Source organism: Peromyscus eremicus, chromosome 3, assembly GCF_949786415.1.
Source record: "Peromyscus eremicus chromosome 3, PerEre_H2_v1, whole genome shotgun sequence".
Taxonomy (NCBI): domain Eukaryota; kingdom Metazoa; phylum Chordata; class Mammalia; order Rodentia; family Cricetidae; genus Peromyscus; species Peromyscus eremicus.
The window spans coordinates 35275356-35294785 of record NC_081418.1 but is presented as its reverse complement, the minus strand read 5'-3'; the positions used below and the strand labels follow the sequence as shown (position 1 = coordinate 35294785).

General features: G+C 36.6%; 1 protein-coding gene across 5 annotated transcripts in view; it reads left to right on the top strand.

Annotated features, from left to right (window-relative positions):
• Positions 1-19430, top strand: part of Cadps2 (calcium dependent secretion activator 2) — a 540468-nt gene that overhangs the window by 349315 nt on the left and 171723 nt on the right. For all 5 annotated transcript variants that reach the window (XM_059257429.1, XM_059257428.1, XM_059257427.1 and 2 more), the window contains exon 9: positions 1638-1704. In XM_059257429.1, coding sequence (XP_059113412.1) covers positions 1638-1704 — 67 coding nt within the window. The remainder of the gene's footprint in view (positions 1-1637; positions 1705-19430) is intronic.

Below are 19430 nucleotides of genomic sequence, written 5' to 3'. Positions count from 1 at the left end.
CTGTTTGTTCTTAGAAATCCCAAATCATAAAGTATGGGTATAATGTTTAATCCTGACCCTTTCATATAACATTATGGAATAAAATGTTTTCTATATTTTATTAACTTTATCAAAATCATAATTTCAATGTCAAGATATTATTTCTTTCTATGAATATGCCATATTAGCATTTAGTAAATACATCCCTTACCTTTGAGAATTTGTCACCAATTTTCACTAATAAAAATTGTAGTATCCCATGTTTCCTTGTAGACATACTTAATTATGTGGGACTCTATTACCTGAGTAACTCCATAATAAAAAGTTAGGCATTTCTTCATCTTGGCATGCTATTTCTCAGGAGAAAGGGTTCCTGTTATACTCCCACTGGTATTGAAGTCAATGTCCATACATCTACTATACCTTCACAAGCATCCCATATTAGTATTTTTTTAAGAAAGAAAAAAGAAAAGTTTGTTTTGTTTTATAAAGTGGGTTATAAAACAGAAGCCAAAATTTCTGCTATGAAATTGTGAGAGGTCAGTCCTCTAAGTCTTAGATGTGACATTCCTTATTACTTCTACTGTACATAGATTAAGTTCATTTGAATAACCTCTATACTGGTAAGAACAGAAGTTCTATTCTCAGGGCTGGGGAAATAACTCAGTAGGTAAAGTGGCTAGAACCCAGATCAAGAAGCTAAGCATAATTTCACATGATTTTAATCCCAGGATTGAGAAGGCAGAGACAGGAAGATCCATCGAGCTCACTGACCAGCCCACCTAGACTACTTAGCAAGCTCCAGGCCATCAAGGAACCCTGACTCAAAAAGCAAAAAGGAATAGCTCCCCTGAGGTTGACCTCTGGATTACGCATGAACATACACACAAGAGCATGTACATTCATTTCCATACACATATGAACACATACAACAAAGGGGTTCTGTTCAAAGGCATGACCAGGTTAATCATTTCATTTCAGATTATAGACATCATGCAAAATTAAAAGCCATAGCTGAAATTATGCTAAACCAAATCATGTCACCTTTTTTTTATTAGCTGAGTTTCATAGTGAAAAAAAGAATGTTCAGTCGAAGAGCTTCCATAAGCCACGTAAATCTCAAAATGACAGAGCTGCCAAGGTATGTGGAAATCAGGACCCCCAGTGTTGTCCTCTAATAGACAAAGAAATGGGAATGGATATTGGTGCAGGCATATCGCAAGGTCACCCAGCTGGACAATGACCTTTCACCCTGGATTCTTGGCTCTGTATCTACCTCCTCCTCAGGCCACACTCATTAGCTCCAGTCATCTGAGCACTGAAGAATTCAGTACAAGTTCCTTCGCTCATAGCCTCTGTATCTCCTACGAAACATGTGCGAAAATAAAATTCCAACTGGTTCTTTGATTATCCTTTCTAACTCCTACTTCGTTCAATTTGTTGTAAGGACTGAAAGATTGTAAGCCACATAAATCAATTCCCTTTCAGGAATCGAGAATCAGCACAGCCGTCTTGTAACACAGAAGCTGCATGTTGTCTCCGATTTCAGATAAACTAAACTTTGCCTTTAGCAGGCTGGTCTCATAAATACCTATAGAAGACCTATGGCTATGGAGAGCTGCACTGTTATTTATATACCCTTTTGTTTTTCTTACCAGGTATCTGTATGCCCTTGGACAGAAGGTTTGGAAAAGATGGAAAAAGCGTTACTTTGTTCTTGTTCAGGTCAGTCATGTATTTTCCTGTTAAGTAATTGCTTTTCGACACTGACTCTCACACTGTTATTTGTTTGTGTCATATCTATTTCTAATAATCCTGCATTCGAAATTAAAGTTGAGAATTATTTTAAATAATTCATTTGAAAATAAAGAAGTACTGAATTCATTGTATGCCAACACAAATAATGCTTTTATATCAAACAACAAGCCAAGCAGCTTATAATGAAATGACCAGCATTCTGTTCTATACATTGCTTTATTGTCTGGTGTACTAGAATTTCCCTTTGCCAGCTTCTGTGTTCAGCCAGTTATAGCATCAAATTCAATAGTCACTGCAAAGTGCCACTGGGAAGTCAGTGTGGAAAAGGCAAAAAAAAAATTTAATATTATAGAAATTGTGTTGGCAATCGAGGCTTCCTAAAAGGATCTAAAGGATGCTAAGACAATCCCTTGGGGGGAAAAAAAAACTGCGTCATTCAGGTAATGTGCAGATGAGCTGTGGTCCATTCACTCTCACTTGATATGAATATGTATGTTATATATTCACATAATGTCCTTTTAAATCCAATTGTCTGCTCTGTCAGTGACTGGGTTCTGAATATAGATTATTGGTATATGTAATCATCTGACCTTTCAAAAAAATCATCATCAACCTTTGTTCAGAGAACATAATCATTAAGTTCTAGTTACATTAAAGCATAGCTTCCGAAATAGTCATTTCATTTTAGGATAAATTCAAACTATTTCATTCTCAGTAGAAATATATGAAAAGAGAACCACTCTTGGAATCCTAACACAGAATAGCCTGTAAAATCTCATTGATTCCTACCACACATTAGGCAAGCTTAACTGGGCTAGATAAGAATGATATGGGGAAGTGCCAATGGAGGAAAATTATCATGTGCTGTTTTCTGGAGACATAATCATCCATCAGTTGCTGGGGAATTATTGATGTTCCATGGTAGCATGGTGTCTTGATGAAAAGTGTTAAAATTCAGTCAGAAGTAGTTGTATCTACAGGGCAGATCACCAGTCTATTTTATGCTTGGCTAAAGTGTAAACATTTCTTGTGTGGTTTAGAGTAATAATAAAATGTATGCATGTGTGCATTCACAGGTGTATACAGCACACACACACACACACACACACACACACACACACACACACACACCCTTTTGGTCTAAAGTACAGGTAGTTGCTCTCTACTCACAGTTCTCAATGGTCTAACCCCCAAACCATTCCTATTAAATGTCCCTATTAAACATCTTCCACAGTTTTCAAGTTGTGCCTTTACAGTGGCACAAAAATCTAAATATGCTTATGAATAAATTTGAATATAAGTCTTTCTGGATATTTTAATTTCATTCCTTTTATAGATGTCTCCTCTGCACCTAATTGGACAGGTTTATCACTGTGATTTGTCATTGCCAAGTCATTTGGAAGCATTCTACTGACTTTTCATGGGAACAAAGCTTCTTTTTCAGTTATGTTTTAGGACTTCGTATAGAATCTCAGATAATTCCTTAATCTCAGTAGATGATTTGGGGGATAAACTGCTTTTGAACAAACTAAGCTGGCTCTCAGTTTCACTGATGGAAATATGTGGGGAAAACATGAAAGTGTGTTTTAAAGGATGGTCAGACAACATTTGTTAGTCTGAGCACCCGGTAAATGGCAGTAGTCTAAAAGATTCCAATGTATTTATTGGTTCAATATGAAAATTAAGCTCCTAGAAACTGGCTTTGAAAAGTCAAATGCTGACCTAATGCTTTGAATATTGTGAAGGTTTAAGATCATCATTGCTGCCTATCTTATTTTCTAGTGAATAGTCACATGATAAAAAAAATCTTAACATAAATGTATATATACTTCGAATATCACTTATTAGAGAATTTAGAAACAGAAGAAGGAATTGGAATATTTCAAAATTATAATGTAGTATGTTTTTGTGGGACGTTAAATGTGTAGCTAACTTTTCAAGATGAGTTAAAATATGTGTTTTATTTTAAAAGGTAAAATCCAACTTGAATCAAAGTAGTTGTTAAGTCCATATGCTCCTTAATTTAAATTTAAGAAAAATTCTACTAAACTTGAATTAGTTAGAATTTATTAAACTTGTGATATATCAGATATCACAGGTAGCTAGGTAGATGGATAGGTAGGTAGATAGGTAGGTAGGTAGGTAGGTAGATAGATAGATAGATAGATAGATAGATAGATAGATAGATAGATAGATAGATAGATAGATAGATAGAAAGAAACACACACAGGGAGAATCCCATGCCTAAATGTGTTGAAATATATATGCCAGTACTCTGATAACTTTTTGAAGTTTCAAACACAATTGAATCTTCCTTCCAATTCCAAATGTAATGGGAAGACAAATTGAATGCTCTCACTTCAAAATCAAGATGGATATGTATGGAGATTCGATGGGAATGACCCATTGGGAGAAACTGGGTAGTTTTTATTAGTGTTTTTAAAGACGTCTCTCATTCTATCTGCACACAGCTTGTAGGTCCATACCTGCAGGCTGCATTATTGAAAGGTGAAGGAGTCGTTTTTCATAGGGAGGACAGTATACCCTGCTGTTTCTGCTGCTGCCATCGGCGCAATGGCACTCTGGTGATAATGTGAATCTCATCACCACGTGTGAGTGTGGATTATGTGAGTGATATAGCTGGAGATGCAGCCATCAGCCCAAGAATTTGTACTCATAAAAATTGATTGAGAGTCAGGTTTGGCCAGCTGCAAAGTCATTGTTCCAAGTGAGCACTTGAAGAGCCACTGAGGTGAAAAGACTTTTCAGAGACTCATATAAACATGAAAATCAGAGACAAAAATGTCAATTTAAATTAGAGTCAAAAAATCAGAAAGCAAAATTATCTGTTAATGTTGAGAAGTTGTTTAGCTTCCTGCTTAGGTTTATATCCTAACCCTGGTATATATACATTAATAAATCTATTTTAATAACTAAGAGACTGCATTTTAAAAATGAAGGTAAGTTTTTGTTCAAGATAAATTAAAAGAACAATTACAAAGAATATATTTGAAATCCTACCAAAATTAAACTTTGTTATATATTTTTTATGTTTCCCCAATGTTTTAGTATTTATTAGATTTAGGAAAGCATAACTAGTATAAACTACTTCTGATATCATATTATAATTCATATTATAATAAGAATTGGATATCTTTGACACAATTTTTCTTCAGGTAATCAGCTTCAGGATATACTTGGTCATTGATTTGAAGCAATTTTTAATTTAACTAAGTGGAATTATTTCTCTTACAATTTTCTAATATCTATTCAAATAGCTGTATATACCAAATACTGTACATTTCTGTGATGAATCCAAATTTTCCTGAGGCACTTAAGTATTAACACATCTTTTATTTATTTAATCTGATTGTTATTAAGTGATTACCCTGTGGCACACATTTGCCTAATGCACTTTTAATGCATGATTTTATTTACTGTTCAGAATAAGCCTGCCAGAGGAGGTGTTACTATTTCCCTCACAGAACAGATAAGATAAAGTGTATACGGGGGCACAGTGTAATAGTCTCAGGACTAGTCTAGTGTGAGATGGAGTCAACCAAATCCTGCTCCGTTAGACAGTAGAGTCAAAGCTCATATTTCCTGTTCCATATGGTTATTATTAAATTAATGCATATAACCACAGTTCATCATCTGAACATAAACAGGTATCTTAAAAATCACTAGGGATCTTTAGTGCCATAAGGTACAAAGCAGTGTTGCCACATTAAAGACGTAACCCTGGAGTGGTAGCCTGAAGAGCCCTGGGATTAGGAAAACGACTGACTGTGTGACATCACTGGAAACTGAAGTAGACATCTATGTCGTGTTGGCCCCGTATCAGGTGTTCACTGCTTGTTGTCGAAGTGTCAGAATCATGACTTGAAGTTGCTGCAAACGACAGCAGGTTATCAAGACATCATGTTAATTACACACCAGCTGAGTTGGCACAGGATGTAAACAGGCAGTGAGCGGAACATGCTGCGAGCACATGAGAAGCACCGCTTCTCAGGGAGATGTTGTCGGGATTCTGTTTAAACCTAAAGAAGTGGCCCTCTTTGCCTGATGATTTCTGAAGGACTCAGCATATTTGGAGGACCTGCTGAAGCTAACTCCTCACAGGCGTTTGAGATGGCACTAGTGCACGTCGAACATGAAGGTAGTTGCAGCGTGAGGGGTTTTAGTTTGGAATAGCATTTGTTTGCTTATACAACAAGACAGTTTGAAGTGATAAAGGCATAGCTGTCACATCCACAAAGATCAGTATGGTGGCTCTGTGGCTGACTAAGTTGGACATGCTTAGTATACCAACACATGGTTTTTGTGGTAGAAAATGAAAGACCCTGTAGGCGGAGTTTTTCTGTCCTGTCCACCCATCAGTTCCCAAATAACCGACACAGAGTCTTAAATTAGTTTTAAATGCTCAGCCAATGGCTCAGGCTTATCACTAACTAGCTTTTACAACTTAAATTATCCCATTTCTATTCATCTACCTTCTGCCACATGGTGTTACCTCTCTTTCATCTTGTACCTCCTGTTTCCTCTCCATGTCTTGCTGGTGACTCCTCTTACTCTGCCCTCCTCCCCATCCTCCTCTGTGTCTGGCTGTCCCACCTATACTTCCTGTCTAGCTACTGGCCAGTCAGCTTTTTATTAAAGCAAGCCGAGTGACAAATCTTCACAGTGTACAGAAGAATTATTTCACATCATTTCCCCTTTTTGCCTAATTAAAAGGGGAAGTTTTAAATTTAACATAGTAAAATTATATACAACCAAAATAGTTATTAAGTAAGAATTACAGTTACAATATTAAATCCGTTTATATTTGGCAAAATTAGAGAAAATATTCTATTATCTATCTTATCTTTACCTTTTGTCATAACTAAGGGAAACTTTAAGTCTAATTACTTTAACTCCCTCAAAGACCCAGAAAGGTGAAATGTTACCTAGCCTGTGTATCCTAGGTGTATTTAATAGATCATAGACCTTTAACCTCCCCAAGATTTACAACCTATGACATTTAATATGTTTAAGTTCTCTGCAGAGTACAATAAACATTCCTAGCAGCAACCTCTGTAGTCTCCCAAAAGATGATGGAGCCCCACAACAACAATTCTGCCTGGCTTGTGGTGATGCCGCTATACTAATAAACACCACCCAAAGGTCAGCTTTGGACTACAAACTGCTCAGGACAACTCTAAGGTGGCTAGCTGAGATGATCCACCCTCATGCACTACTCCAGCCAGGATTTCAGACAAGCCCTATACTTTCCCATTACTCAGAGACTGGCAAGAAATGATACAGCTAGCCTTCGTAGGACTTGTCCATTGTTTTGGTTTTTTCAGGGTCCCCTAGAGATGCCATCACCGCTCAGACAGCAGGAAGTAATTTTAATAACATCACATCCACATTCTCCAGAGGTGGGGTGGGTTGTTTTTGGTTTTACACTAGATTATGGATATTTGTCATTGTGTAGGGGGTTTGGATACAAGTTGTTACTGGGTGTGGTCAGAAAAAAAGGATCTCGTTCTGAAAAAAAGGGGGGGATAAAAAATGATAGGATAAAAGAGTAGATTATTAAATCTACTTTTAAACTAAAAAAGCAACTATTAATCTTAAATATTTTACATTGGTATGGATTTTTTATATTGATACAAATTAAGGTTATTTTTGTTATACTGTATATATGTTCCTACTTCTGTTTAAGATATTTTTGTATCTTGATACAAATTTAAGGTTATTTTTAGAACATACTGAACATGCATTTCTACTCTTGTTAAGGTATTGTACCTATGCAGCTCATTTAACAATATAATATAAATTTCAGTCCTTGAAAGTTATCTTTACAAACTATTTAGCATGATTAAGAAATACAAGTTAAGAGTCACCCATAACTGTCAAACTTATAGTCATGTTAGCTATGTTTTCAAGATCATACAGAGACATATTTTAGATAGATATGTATATCAAAGACCTATATAATAGAGTATTTAAAATGTTTTAATAACTTGGGCTTTTTTTTTTACATGAGACACATCTCCTGGTGTCATGGATCTACTTCAAAAAAGGATGATGGACATTGAAGAAACTCTGAGTTTGCTTTCTTTGTGGCAAAAGATAGCCATTTGTGCAAGAAACTGCCCTTGCCTAGACAGCTGACAGTATGCTGTCCAGACTGGACAAGCAGGACACAAAGAAAAAATGACTGCTGAACTTTGCCAAGACAGAGTAGGACAGTCCTTCAAAATTTCCTGCTTCTAAAAAAAGTCTGTCAGGTATTCTAGGCCTGTAGGCCAAAGATGGATGCCCCAAAGTTACAGAGGAAACTTGGGTGACTGTCCAAGCAGCCAGATGTTTCTGTCATTTCTTATATTTTTGGAAGTTGCTTGCTATGTATTTCCTGCTTACTCAGGTAATAGTATTTCCTTCTCAGGTCTTTGATGGGGTTGAAGACTAGACAGAGATACGATTCTCCCAAACCTGGACAAAACGAATATTAGGTACAGATTTTGGACTCTTCAGGAGAGGATAGCTAATGGAGTAATCTCTATAAATTTGCCAATTACTTATAGACTAGACATTGAGACTGTATTTCTTACTTGATAATTGTTCTTGTTGTATGTAGTTTCATTTTTGTTAAGGTTATTACCTTTCCTTTCTATTTGGACAATACTTGATAATAATTCTTATTGTATATGGTTTTACTATGTTAGAGTTAAAACCTTTCCTTCTTACTTAGACAAAAAAGGGGGAAAGTTATGGGATTCTGTCACTGGTCCAGTAGCCAATTGAAAAGAGTGTTTTAGTCCAAGGGGTGGAGTTTACATTAGTGATGGACAGGACAAGGCCAGGGAGAAGAGGTGGAGTGTAGATGTAACCAACCGTCTTATTAAATAAGAAACACAGAACCAATGCAAAGAAGAAAGCCAAGAGCTCAGAGCTAAGAGCTAAGAGCTAAAACCTTACCCTTCCTCCTGCGGTGGTCCTACCTCTCCGAAAGAGAGCTACTTCCTATGTTAAAGTCTTTATAAAGATTTTCGGTTCTGCCTTCTCATTGGTTGTAAACCCAACCACATGACCACCTCGTCACTGCCTGTATGTACAGACCTCCAGGTCTTCTATGGTTGGTATTGAGATTAAAGGCGTGTGTCTCCAATGCTGGCTGTATCCCTGAACACACAGAGATCTACCTAGCTCTGCCTACCAAGTGCTGGGATTAAAGGCGTGTGCCACCACCACCCAGCTTTCCTATGGCTTGCTAATACCTCTGATCCCCGGGGAAACTTTATTTATTAACATACAAATAACATTTTAGTACAAAATAAAATATCACCATATTTCCCCTTTTCTATTTTAATAAAAAGAAAAAAGGAAAAAGCTTATAACAAACATAAGAAAAACTATATACAAAAGTACAATAACTATATACAATATATACAAGTAATAAATACCTAAACAATGTCTAGTCCATTTGTATTTGACAAATTCAGAGAAAATAATTCCATTATCTATCCTATTTTGGTAAGTCCAAAATGTATCTAATTCACTTTCTATCCTAATTAATCTTCAACTATAACTAACTAATCTTCAACTCCCTCAGAGACCCAAGAAGGAAATAATATTAGCTAACAAAAATAAAACAGGAAGTACATGCAAGCAACTTCCAAAAAATTGTGAGTTGACAGAAACAGCCAGCTGCCTAGACAGTCATCTGAGGTTTCTCTACAGTTTTGGGGCATTATCTTCAGCCTATAGGCTTAGCGTATTTGACAGACTCCTCTGTGAAGTACGATGTACACAAGGCCAACAGTTCAACCTCACATTGGGTGAGAAAAGTCCATGTACCAGAAAACACCTGAATTCCACTAGTGTCATGTCATGATTCAGGATTTTAAATTCTGGAAATTGTTGATGTTTTTTGAATTCAGCTGGCCATTCTTCTTGGCTGTGTGTGTATGTGGCTTCATCTCAGCATCCTGTTCTTCTCCACATCCCTCTATTAAATGCCATTCTACTATTGAGAGGCATGAGCTTAATTACCCTTCAAGAATAACTGTTTCAGCTGCTGTTCCATAGCACATCAGAAGCCATCGGCCCACTGCCTGTTCAGCTGCCTTCGAAGAAAAAGGCACTGTACCTTTTCCGGATTGCGAAGGCCACTTCAAGGATGGTGCCATATTGTCCTGGCCTCAGAAGATGCCTTTTGATAAAGCCATAACCACACTTGTTTTGGCAAGAATCAGTAGTCCTTTGTTTCGTGTCCTGTCTGTCCTGTTTGTCAGCAGTTGATTCGAGGATACTTTGTTGTCCAGTGGCTAACTTTTGCCACAATGAAAGTTAACTCCAATTGCAGTTTTTTCAATGCCCATATTTTCTCTGAAGTAGATTGGTACTGCCAGGAGCCGACATGTCTCATAGTCATAACAAAAAAGAAAAATTTTCTAAGTTATTAAAACATTTTAAGTGCCATATTCTGTAGATCTCTGAAGGGTTTGAAGATGACCTGTCTATCTAAAATATATCTGCTCAGTCTTGAAAACATACCTAATATGACTACAAGTTCTATTATAATGTCTAACTACTAACTTTCATTTCTTTATATCCTAATAGTTGGTAATAATAACATTCAAGGATCAGAAAATTGCATTACATTGTTAAATGAATGGTATAAGTACAATTAGAAATATACATATAGCATTTTCTAACAATATCAATTTCAATATATATAATTTGTATACAATATAAAACAATCCAATCCAATGTATTTACATTTTTCTTTTCTTTTCTTTCTTTTTTTTTAAACAAGAACCTTAAATCTAATCTCCTTTGCTTAGCCCTTTTCCTAACCCTTGACAACAACTTGTAACCAACCCCCTTAATCAATGAAAATTATCCCAGACCCAAAACCCATTAAAAGACCAAAAAAATAACCACCCACCCCACACCACCCCTTTGGGAATGTGGGCGTCGTATTCTTAAAATTGCTTCCTGCTGGGTATTGGCGAAGGTATCTTTATCCTGAAAAGAAAAATTTTAGGTTAATTATCAAATTCTAGGAAAGGTAACTATATCCTTCATTATCCAGTCTGTGTATAATGCCAAAGTTCAGGGTTTATCTCAAATCCTTATTCAAGTAGTCTTTGAGACTGGATCATCTCAGCTAGTCATCTCAAAATTGCTCTGAGCACCTTGTAGTTCAAAGCTGATTTGTAGATGATGTTTGTCAGCTTAGTGATGTTATTATTGTCCACGTGGAATTGTTGTTGTTGTGGGGCCCCATCTTCTTCCTGGAGACTTCAGTTGATGTTAGGCCTGGCCGTGAATTCCTGCAGAAAACTGTTAAGAGACTCGAACACAAAGACATATATATGCAGCTAATTGAAGCCTTTTTTCTTTCCAGAATTAGTTAGTACTCGATATGACCATTCATATCTTAACAATATATATATTAATCTTGTAAATTTTGATATAAAATTCATACTTTAAGAAAAGTTTAAAGAATCAGAATAGAATAAAAGAGTTGAGATTAGTAATAGAATAGTCCCTTAATTAATTTGGCTTTTCTCCTGTCCCATAGCAGAAGATGGCTCTTTTCTTCTGGCATGATACAGGGAGTTTGCATTTTCCTTTTAACAACATGCTTGAGTTTAAAGAAGGGGAGAGCCATTCTCTAACTCCAAAGTCAGCTTTAAATTTTAATTGAACTGGGACTATTAGAAGACCAATAGTGTTAAATCTTTAGAGAAAAGCAGAAACAAACATTTAGGAAGACATAAAATTTTTTAGATAATATACCCATATGCCATTTCACTCCGTTTCCTGGGATAGATGATTTGTCTGTCCCTTTTCTTCAGTTGTCTCATTTGTCTAGTGTTCTTCACTGGAGCGAGGAGGAGTGTGGCCTTTTGAGCCGGGAAGCTAGCAGCAGTGGGTGTTTTTGCAGTAAGTTGCAATCCAACTCAGCTTTTTGTTGTTGTTATTCTTTAATATTTGTATATAAGTTTTGTTTTTTTAGTAAATGGTAAAAGAAATCTTTATCAAGACCCCATCAAAATTCCTAGGTAGCATCTACTCTAGTCTCCTGCACAAGAATAGACAAGTAACCATTGCGGATAGGATGCCCTAAACGTACATAGACAAATACACATCATTCCTAATGGAATCAGTCATTGATGTGTGTGTGTGTGTGTGTGTGTGTGTGTGTGTGTGTGTGTGTGTGTGTGTTTGAGTGTTCCTTTGTTCTCTTTTTAAAATGGAGCAATCACCATGTCAACAGGTAAAATCTGTCTACTTTATTATAGTAAGTGAAAGATTACATCCATAACATAATCTGTACCTTCATTTGTCTTGCTTAAAAATTTGTTTTTGTCTACAAACAATGATAAAGTAAAAATAAATAATTCTCATATATAAAAATATATAATTCCCATATATTAAATTTTGTATATATGTATAAATACTGCTATAGAAATTTCTATGTCTAAGGGGCCAGGTACTTATAAAGCTAAATAAGACTATAAGCATTTAAAGAACTCATGAATTGTAAATGCTCTCCCAAATGTTAGCTATTGTTTTTCTTGTTTGTCATTTTGTTTTTACCATCAAATGTTTTATTAAGTTTCCCCTTATTTTATCTCAGTCATTCAAAACATAAATTTTCAATAATGAAGAAAAGAGAATCATTTGTTGTGGACTTTATTTGTATCAAAGTATCAGAGGACAATAATATTATAAGTTTATTTTCAAAACAACTTTCATACTTGATAGCTAGGACTTTCCAAAGAGTAGCTAACAGAATGGTTAAAGTGGCCCTAAAAGTTTGCATGATAAACTCTGAAATGTTAACAGGGCATTTAATCTTGGAAACCTAGGGACTGTCTTTGATCCCTCTCTTTTCCTTACTTCCATGTCAATCATAAAGTATTGCTTCTTAAATTATGAAAACTAGTGTTCCATTTATATCCATTCACATCCATCTGCTCTACTACCAAACTAGCTTAAACCACCATCATCTGCACATGGACTCGAACAGTAGCATCCTGCTTTTTTCTGCTTTCACTTCCACCATTTTCTTTATAACCTATTTTTCGTAGAACCTAAATAACCTTTTGACACATAACTAGCATTAAGACACATTGTGTGTCTCTTCTTTTTGGGAAAAAACCTACCTAGTACAAGCCACCACATGCATAGACTTCTCAATGAGTGGGTTGGTTCTCACAGCCCTTGGTGTAATACGGAGTCCAGCTGTTACCATTCCCCTGTGTTACTTTGACATGGGATTTTTTTGTACATTTTGACTGCAGTATTGGTGATAGAATATACTTCGATGGGTCGTCTCTACTTCTGTATTTATTTATTTACTACTAGACCTTAACCACAGTCTTCTCCTCCTCCACTCTCTGCCTGTAGGATGCAATGTATGGAGTCTTGCACTTTGTATTATATTAGAAATCTACAGATTTGTTTTGCACTTTTTATACTGTTGGATACTTACAATCAAAAGTTTTACTCTAGGATATTGAATAAATTTAGCCTTATTAGAAAAGAAAAGATGACCTTCTGCCTAAATTCTTCTTGTGATTCCCATGGCATTTAGAATAATAAACATCCATGACCTAGCAAAGATCCTATGTATTTCTGGCCCTTAGCTTCCTATCACCAATCAGCATCTACCATTCTAAAATCTTGCATTACTGCTGCAGATCGAAAGGCTTGGCATCTTCCAAGTCTCTAGACCCCTTTCCTGTGGTTTTGTGGATTTCTGTGCCTGGGCAACTTTGGAGAAAGTCACCTGCTTTCTCTCAGATGGTTTGATCACTCCTAAACCTTCCTGTAGACATAATGTTCATTCTTTCTCTTCCCCAGAGCTTGTTTTTCCTACCTTTAAATTTAGTTTTCACTTCAAATGTTGCCTATTCGAATGTGTCTTCTCCACTTACTCATTTTAAAATCCCTTCCACCTCTCTGTCACAGCACTCTGTTTTAATTTTTCCAGAACATTTATCTCCAGTTAAAATACTTTATGGATACATTGTACCTTTTAATCTGTTTACCCTTTTCAACGTATCTACTTAGCACTGTATCAAACATAGGTAGAATTAGACAAAATATTTGTTAAGTGAGTATGTGCAGATCACACTGAGCATTTGTGTAACAACGCGGCCCTTCCTTTCTTTAAGGAATTTGTACATGATTGTTAGATCTCTCTATGCCATTTGGCCATGACAGTTAATCATAATATATATTCTATACAAATCTGTCAGTATCTTGAATATGTGTTCATTTTCCTTGATTACATTAAGCTGAGTTTTTTTTTAAATAACTCCAGCAGCACCTTTGCCCTCTGCCAAGAACATTTCCAGATAAAGATTTTAAAAGCCTTAATCTTTAATGAAATTAGATGGTGGCAGTTGCTAAGCTGCCAGCTGTTAACACGATCCCTGCAGTAGTAATACACATATAAACCTGAATGCTGTGGTCTCTCAGATCTCATAGTTAGCACCTACATGTGTGCATATGGGCAGGTGGCAAGCAGGTTGGCAATTAAGAACAAAATAGGAGGTTTCCTATCCCAGATATGGATACCATGTGGGACCACAGCATCAGATAAAGTGCCCTGTGGAAAGTAATGATGTTGAAGCCAGACTTAGCGCTGTCCTCAGATTAAAGTCTGTCTACCTCCCCCAATTCCCAGCAAATCTGTTCTGTTTGGAGTTATTACAAGTGGACTGAGTAAAGAATATTAAATGTTTATGATTGCTGCACTTCTCTTGAAGGGATTTTTCTATTTTAATATAGTAAATTATGTAAGCTTTGTTCAGTAATACACCAGGAAGCTTATGAGAAAAACAAATACTTGATCAGAGTGGGTCAGACCTCCATGTTTCTGTGTAAATAATCCCCTGCCTCGTTGCTGCAGTGCAGAGCAGGTAGATGCTGTCTGTCTGACTGCCTCCAGCTGACAGTGGGGGGAGCAGGGTAACTCCTGGCTCCTGTAGATGACCTGAGTCCCATTTGTTCTGGGCCCTGGTTAGTAAACAGTAGCACCCAAGTTGTTACCACCTGAATGTGCACTAATGATTGCTTGTTGAATTAGCCTTATGCATGTGATGTAGCATGACCTTGTAAAAGAAACAGGTAAAGTCAGAGCTCTTGGAATTCTAGAGTAAGCAAATGGATTGTGAAATGTGCATCATATTATTGAATCGAATAAGTAACTGGTGACTCAGGAGTCTAGTATGAGTAGTGCATTACTTCTAGAGCCAATATTTCCCAGAGCCTAATTGCAGGCTCTCAGTTGTTTCATGGGTCAGGTTTCCTCACTGTTAGTGACAGCTCAGCCCACCGTTGGTGTTCTGTTACCCTCCCATCTGTACTCTTTGTTGTACCTATGGGCCCAGGTACTGGAAGGGATTCTGGATCTACTGGGCAGTTTTTGCGATGTTTAGGTAAAATATGAAATGAAGCAAGCCTTTTAATATTTCATCCTTTTATGGCCCTGTTCTCATTCGTCTAAAGCTGGAACTTGGTGTTTTTCCCTTTAGTTGTCTTTCAAGATTCTTTAACTGGTACTTGAGACTTTGTATGTCCTGCTGTTAAAGAGTGATTTATTATTTGAATCCAACTAAAAATAAAATACTTAACATAAGCGTTAAACAGGACCTGGACCTATTTTCCAATTTACATAAAGAATAAACAACATAATTGTGTTTTTCATTGGATACCTTCTGTCTAGTTTTAAGGTCTAGCTGTTTTGTTTTGTTTTGTTTTAAGGTCTAGTTCTTAAATGACATAAAATTTTCACACTTTTGGTGGTTCATATATATCAAATCTGGATACCTTAGCAGATAACAGTGTGAACATATAAATAATATTTGTAAAAATTCTTTGGAAAAATGGTATTTTGGTTTGCAATAAGACAGTATCTTAAAATTTATAGTACATTTATCCAGAATAATTACACCCAAAATAGAGCAACATAGTATTTAAAACTACACTTAGATGCATGGCCACTTTTTCATGTGTCTGTCAGTTTATTATTCATTAATAAGGGCATTTAGTTAACATCCTCAACACCAAAATCATGTGCTCCTGCTTTACCCATAATGATATGGCAAGAATCGACCCATGAGATTCGGGGAAAGACAGAGAGGCAGAGAAGTAGAAGAGCAAGGAGGCAGAAGGCAGAGGAGAACCAGCAATCCCAGTGTGTTCACAGCATCCAACCCTCTACCTTTTCTTACTCTGCTTTGTTTTCCACTGAAGAATTCACCACCCACGTTACTTCACTGTCTTTTCTGTGGGGTGAGGGACTTTTTTTTTTTTTTGGTGATGATGGTGGTGGGTGGTTGGTTTAATTTGGTTTTGAGACAAGACCTCATTCTGTAGCTCAGACTGTCTGTGATCTCTGCCTCTGAGTGTTGGGATTACATGTATACTTGAGAAGAAATGAATAATCAAGAGATGAGTAACCTTGACTTATTACTTAATTCACTTTTCTCTCCAATACCCTTGGTAGTCTTTGATAGTAATTCAGGGCTGTCTTACATAATGGCTTTGCCAAACATTTAGAGAAATTAGACTTCTAATTAGGGAATGTGGTTGTTTAAAGTATCAGAATGAGAATTATAACATAATGTGATGTCATGGAAGGGACACCAACCTGGAGTGAGGAGGCACATCCTAGACTCAATATGAGCATTGTCACCTGGGCAACCTTGAAAAGGCAGATTCCACTCTCCATTTACTAGAGTTGAAATCACAATCTCAAAATCTCAAGTGCCCAGACACCTTATTTCTTGAGACTACTATGTTCCAACAGATTCCAAGTTTGTTTTTGTTTGTCATGATTTGTTGAGAAGAGGTCTTACTATTTTGTTCAAGTTGGCCTGGAACTTAAAATTCTCCTACCTCACCCTCATAGGGGTTGGGATTATATGTATACAGCTTGTTTTTAGAGAATAATTGTATAGTTTTACAATAAAGCTTAGCTCTCAGTTTAACTCTTTATTTAGTGGGCTACAAATCCTCTGATATCCTGGTCTCTGAGTTGCAAATGTATTCTCTTCAAACCCTTACTACATAATCAAAATGTGTTGTCTTCAATGCTAAAATAACCTTTTATACATTTTGTCGATTTTTGCTGATTAATGGATCAACAGAATGTTAAGATAGCCCTGTCATAAAAACAAACCTGTAATGCCAATAGCCCCAGTCATACTACAAGAGAATATACATGTCAGACTCAATAAAATATATTTTTGTATATATTGCAGTTCATTAAATTCCAAAAATATTATCTTTTTTTCTGGTTTTTCAAGACAGGGTTTCTCTGTGTAGCTTTGCGCCTTTCCTGGATCTCACTCTGTAGACCAGGCTGGCCTTGAACTCACAAAGATCCGCCTGCCTCTGCCTCCCGAGTGTTGGGATTAAAGGCATGTGCCACCACCGCCCGGCTAAAATATTATCTTTTTCTAACCTGTTTTTACTTCTCACTGCCTTCCAATGTTTTAGCATTTTCTTTTTTTCTACATGGTAAAGTATATAGAAATGGTTTATTTCTCACAGGATACATGTATCTTTAAGAATTTAAAAATATCTTTTTCAGGGCTGAAGAGAAAGCTTGGCAGTTAAGAGCTCTTACTGCTCTTACAGAGGAATTAGGTTCTGTTTGTAGCACCCACATCTGGTGTATCACAGCCACCTGGAATTCCAGTTCCAGGGATCCAGTGCCCTCTTCTGGCCTCTTCAGATACTGAATATATGTGGTATACATAACATACAATCAGGCACACATGATGATATAAAAGGAGTCACACAAATACACATTTGTTTTGTTGTGTGAGTGATACACCTTAACTAGCTGTTTTCCAAGTTTAGGTTTATTCTTTCTCCAAGTTTGTTTCCTGAATCTTCATAGTGCTAGTGTTTTGACTGCTTGCTGATGGAAGTGGTTACAGCTTAAATGAAGAACTTGCCTAACCAAGACCTAAAAAATGACAACACCCATTGACATGCCAGTGTGGGTAGGGGAATTCTCCAAAGATTCTACCCCTAGATGAACAGCTATAGCAATTAGCGGTTACTGAGAGGGAAAGTTAGTCTTCTCCAGGGACAAGCCTCCTGATTGGTTAGCCAATCACAAAAGTTCAGCCCTAAACACATACGTACAGTACTAAATGAACTCAGTAGGGTGTATTTATACATTGTGAGAGGGTATGAAACAGTAATAATAATTAAAGGATAAGAGACTATGAATTCAAGAAGGACTTAGGGGGTCATGGAAGAAGTTAGAGGGAGGCCAGGGAGGGGAGAACGTGTGAATACAGTACTCATAGATGTAATTCTCAAAAATAAATTTTAATACCTCATACTTCCCTGGGTCCAATTGAATGCATTAAAGTTTTACTACTTGGATGAAAGAAGGTACATCACCTTATGATGACCATTTCCCAAACATTTTAAACAGAGTATTTAGAGTTTAAAAATCAAATGTCAGATATGAAGAGTAGAAGAGAACGCACTTGAGAGGATATGTCATATGGTCTGGACAACTACTTGTGCTACTTGTTTTTAAAACAAGATAAAAATGTAGTTTACACTTTCAAAAGTATTACACTTTCAAAGATGGTAGAAGAGAACATTTCTTGAATTTAAACAAAATAAATTCCATGTAGACATAGGCAGAGATTTCATGCTGCACACTTTCGAAGTTGGATTATGCACAGTCTGGAGGAGTTGAGTCATGGAGAAGAAAACAGAAGTCAAGTCGATGCCATTAGAAAAGCGATGGGGACCGGTGTTAAAGATCTTGGGAAATAATGTAAGGGGTTTAAACTGAGAAATAGAAAGACGAGTTTTTAAAGATGAAGGTAATGTTCTCCTACATGGGAGTTCGGGTGAAGAAGTGATTGAGGCGGGCAAGATGAATAGTGTATCTCGAGTACTTCACCCAGTGATAGCTGTGTATTCTGGTTAGTAACTGCTGGAGGTATTTGCAAGCTGTGTAGAGAAGTTAGACCCTCCCGTGTTCTTCATCTCTCTCCCAGCAGGTTTCGGATTATTATGGCAGTGATGTGCCAGGGAACTACTCTTATTATGGTTTTAAAGTCTCCCAAATAAGAGCTGGAGATGTGACGCTTATTAATTATATGCTCAAAATAATCTTTTGTTCTGTTACTAATTTATTGTTAAAGCATTGCTTTGCCAAATCCCTTAATATCTAATTACAGTTTACTCATTCTTAAGACAAATTGGACATATTTTGCTTAATTTTATATACTCGACCCATCATTGTAATTGTTTTTATTTCTGGAATGTGAAATTGGCATTTGATGTCTCTTGGGTGCATGTCTCAAAGACAAAAGTTAGATGTCTTATTCAGCAAGTCCATTGGGGAAAAAAATCAAAGACCAGGCTAAGGTATTTAAATTGGTAGTGTGGTCCAGTTGTAAGAGAATACTAACAGTTCTTTTTGAGATGACCATGGTGGCACATTCCTATAATTGAATCACTGGGGAGGCTGAGGCAAGAGGATTATTAAATTCACTACCAGGCTGTGCTACAAAGGTAGATCTTTGTCATAAAAATGAGGGTTAGGGATGCAACCTGGTAGTAGAATGTGTGCCCAACATATTGAAGACCCTGGGTTCAGTCTGAAGTTATAGGAGGTAAATATTTTCTTGTCTAGC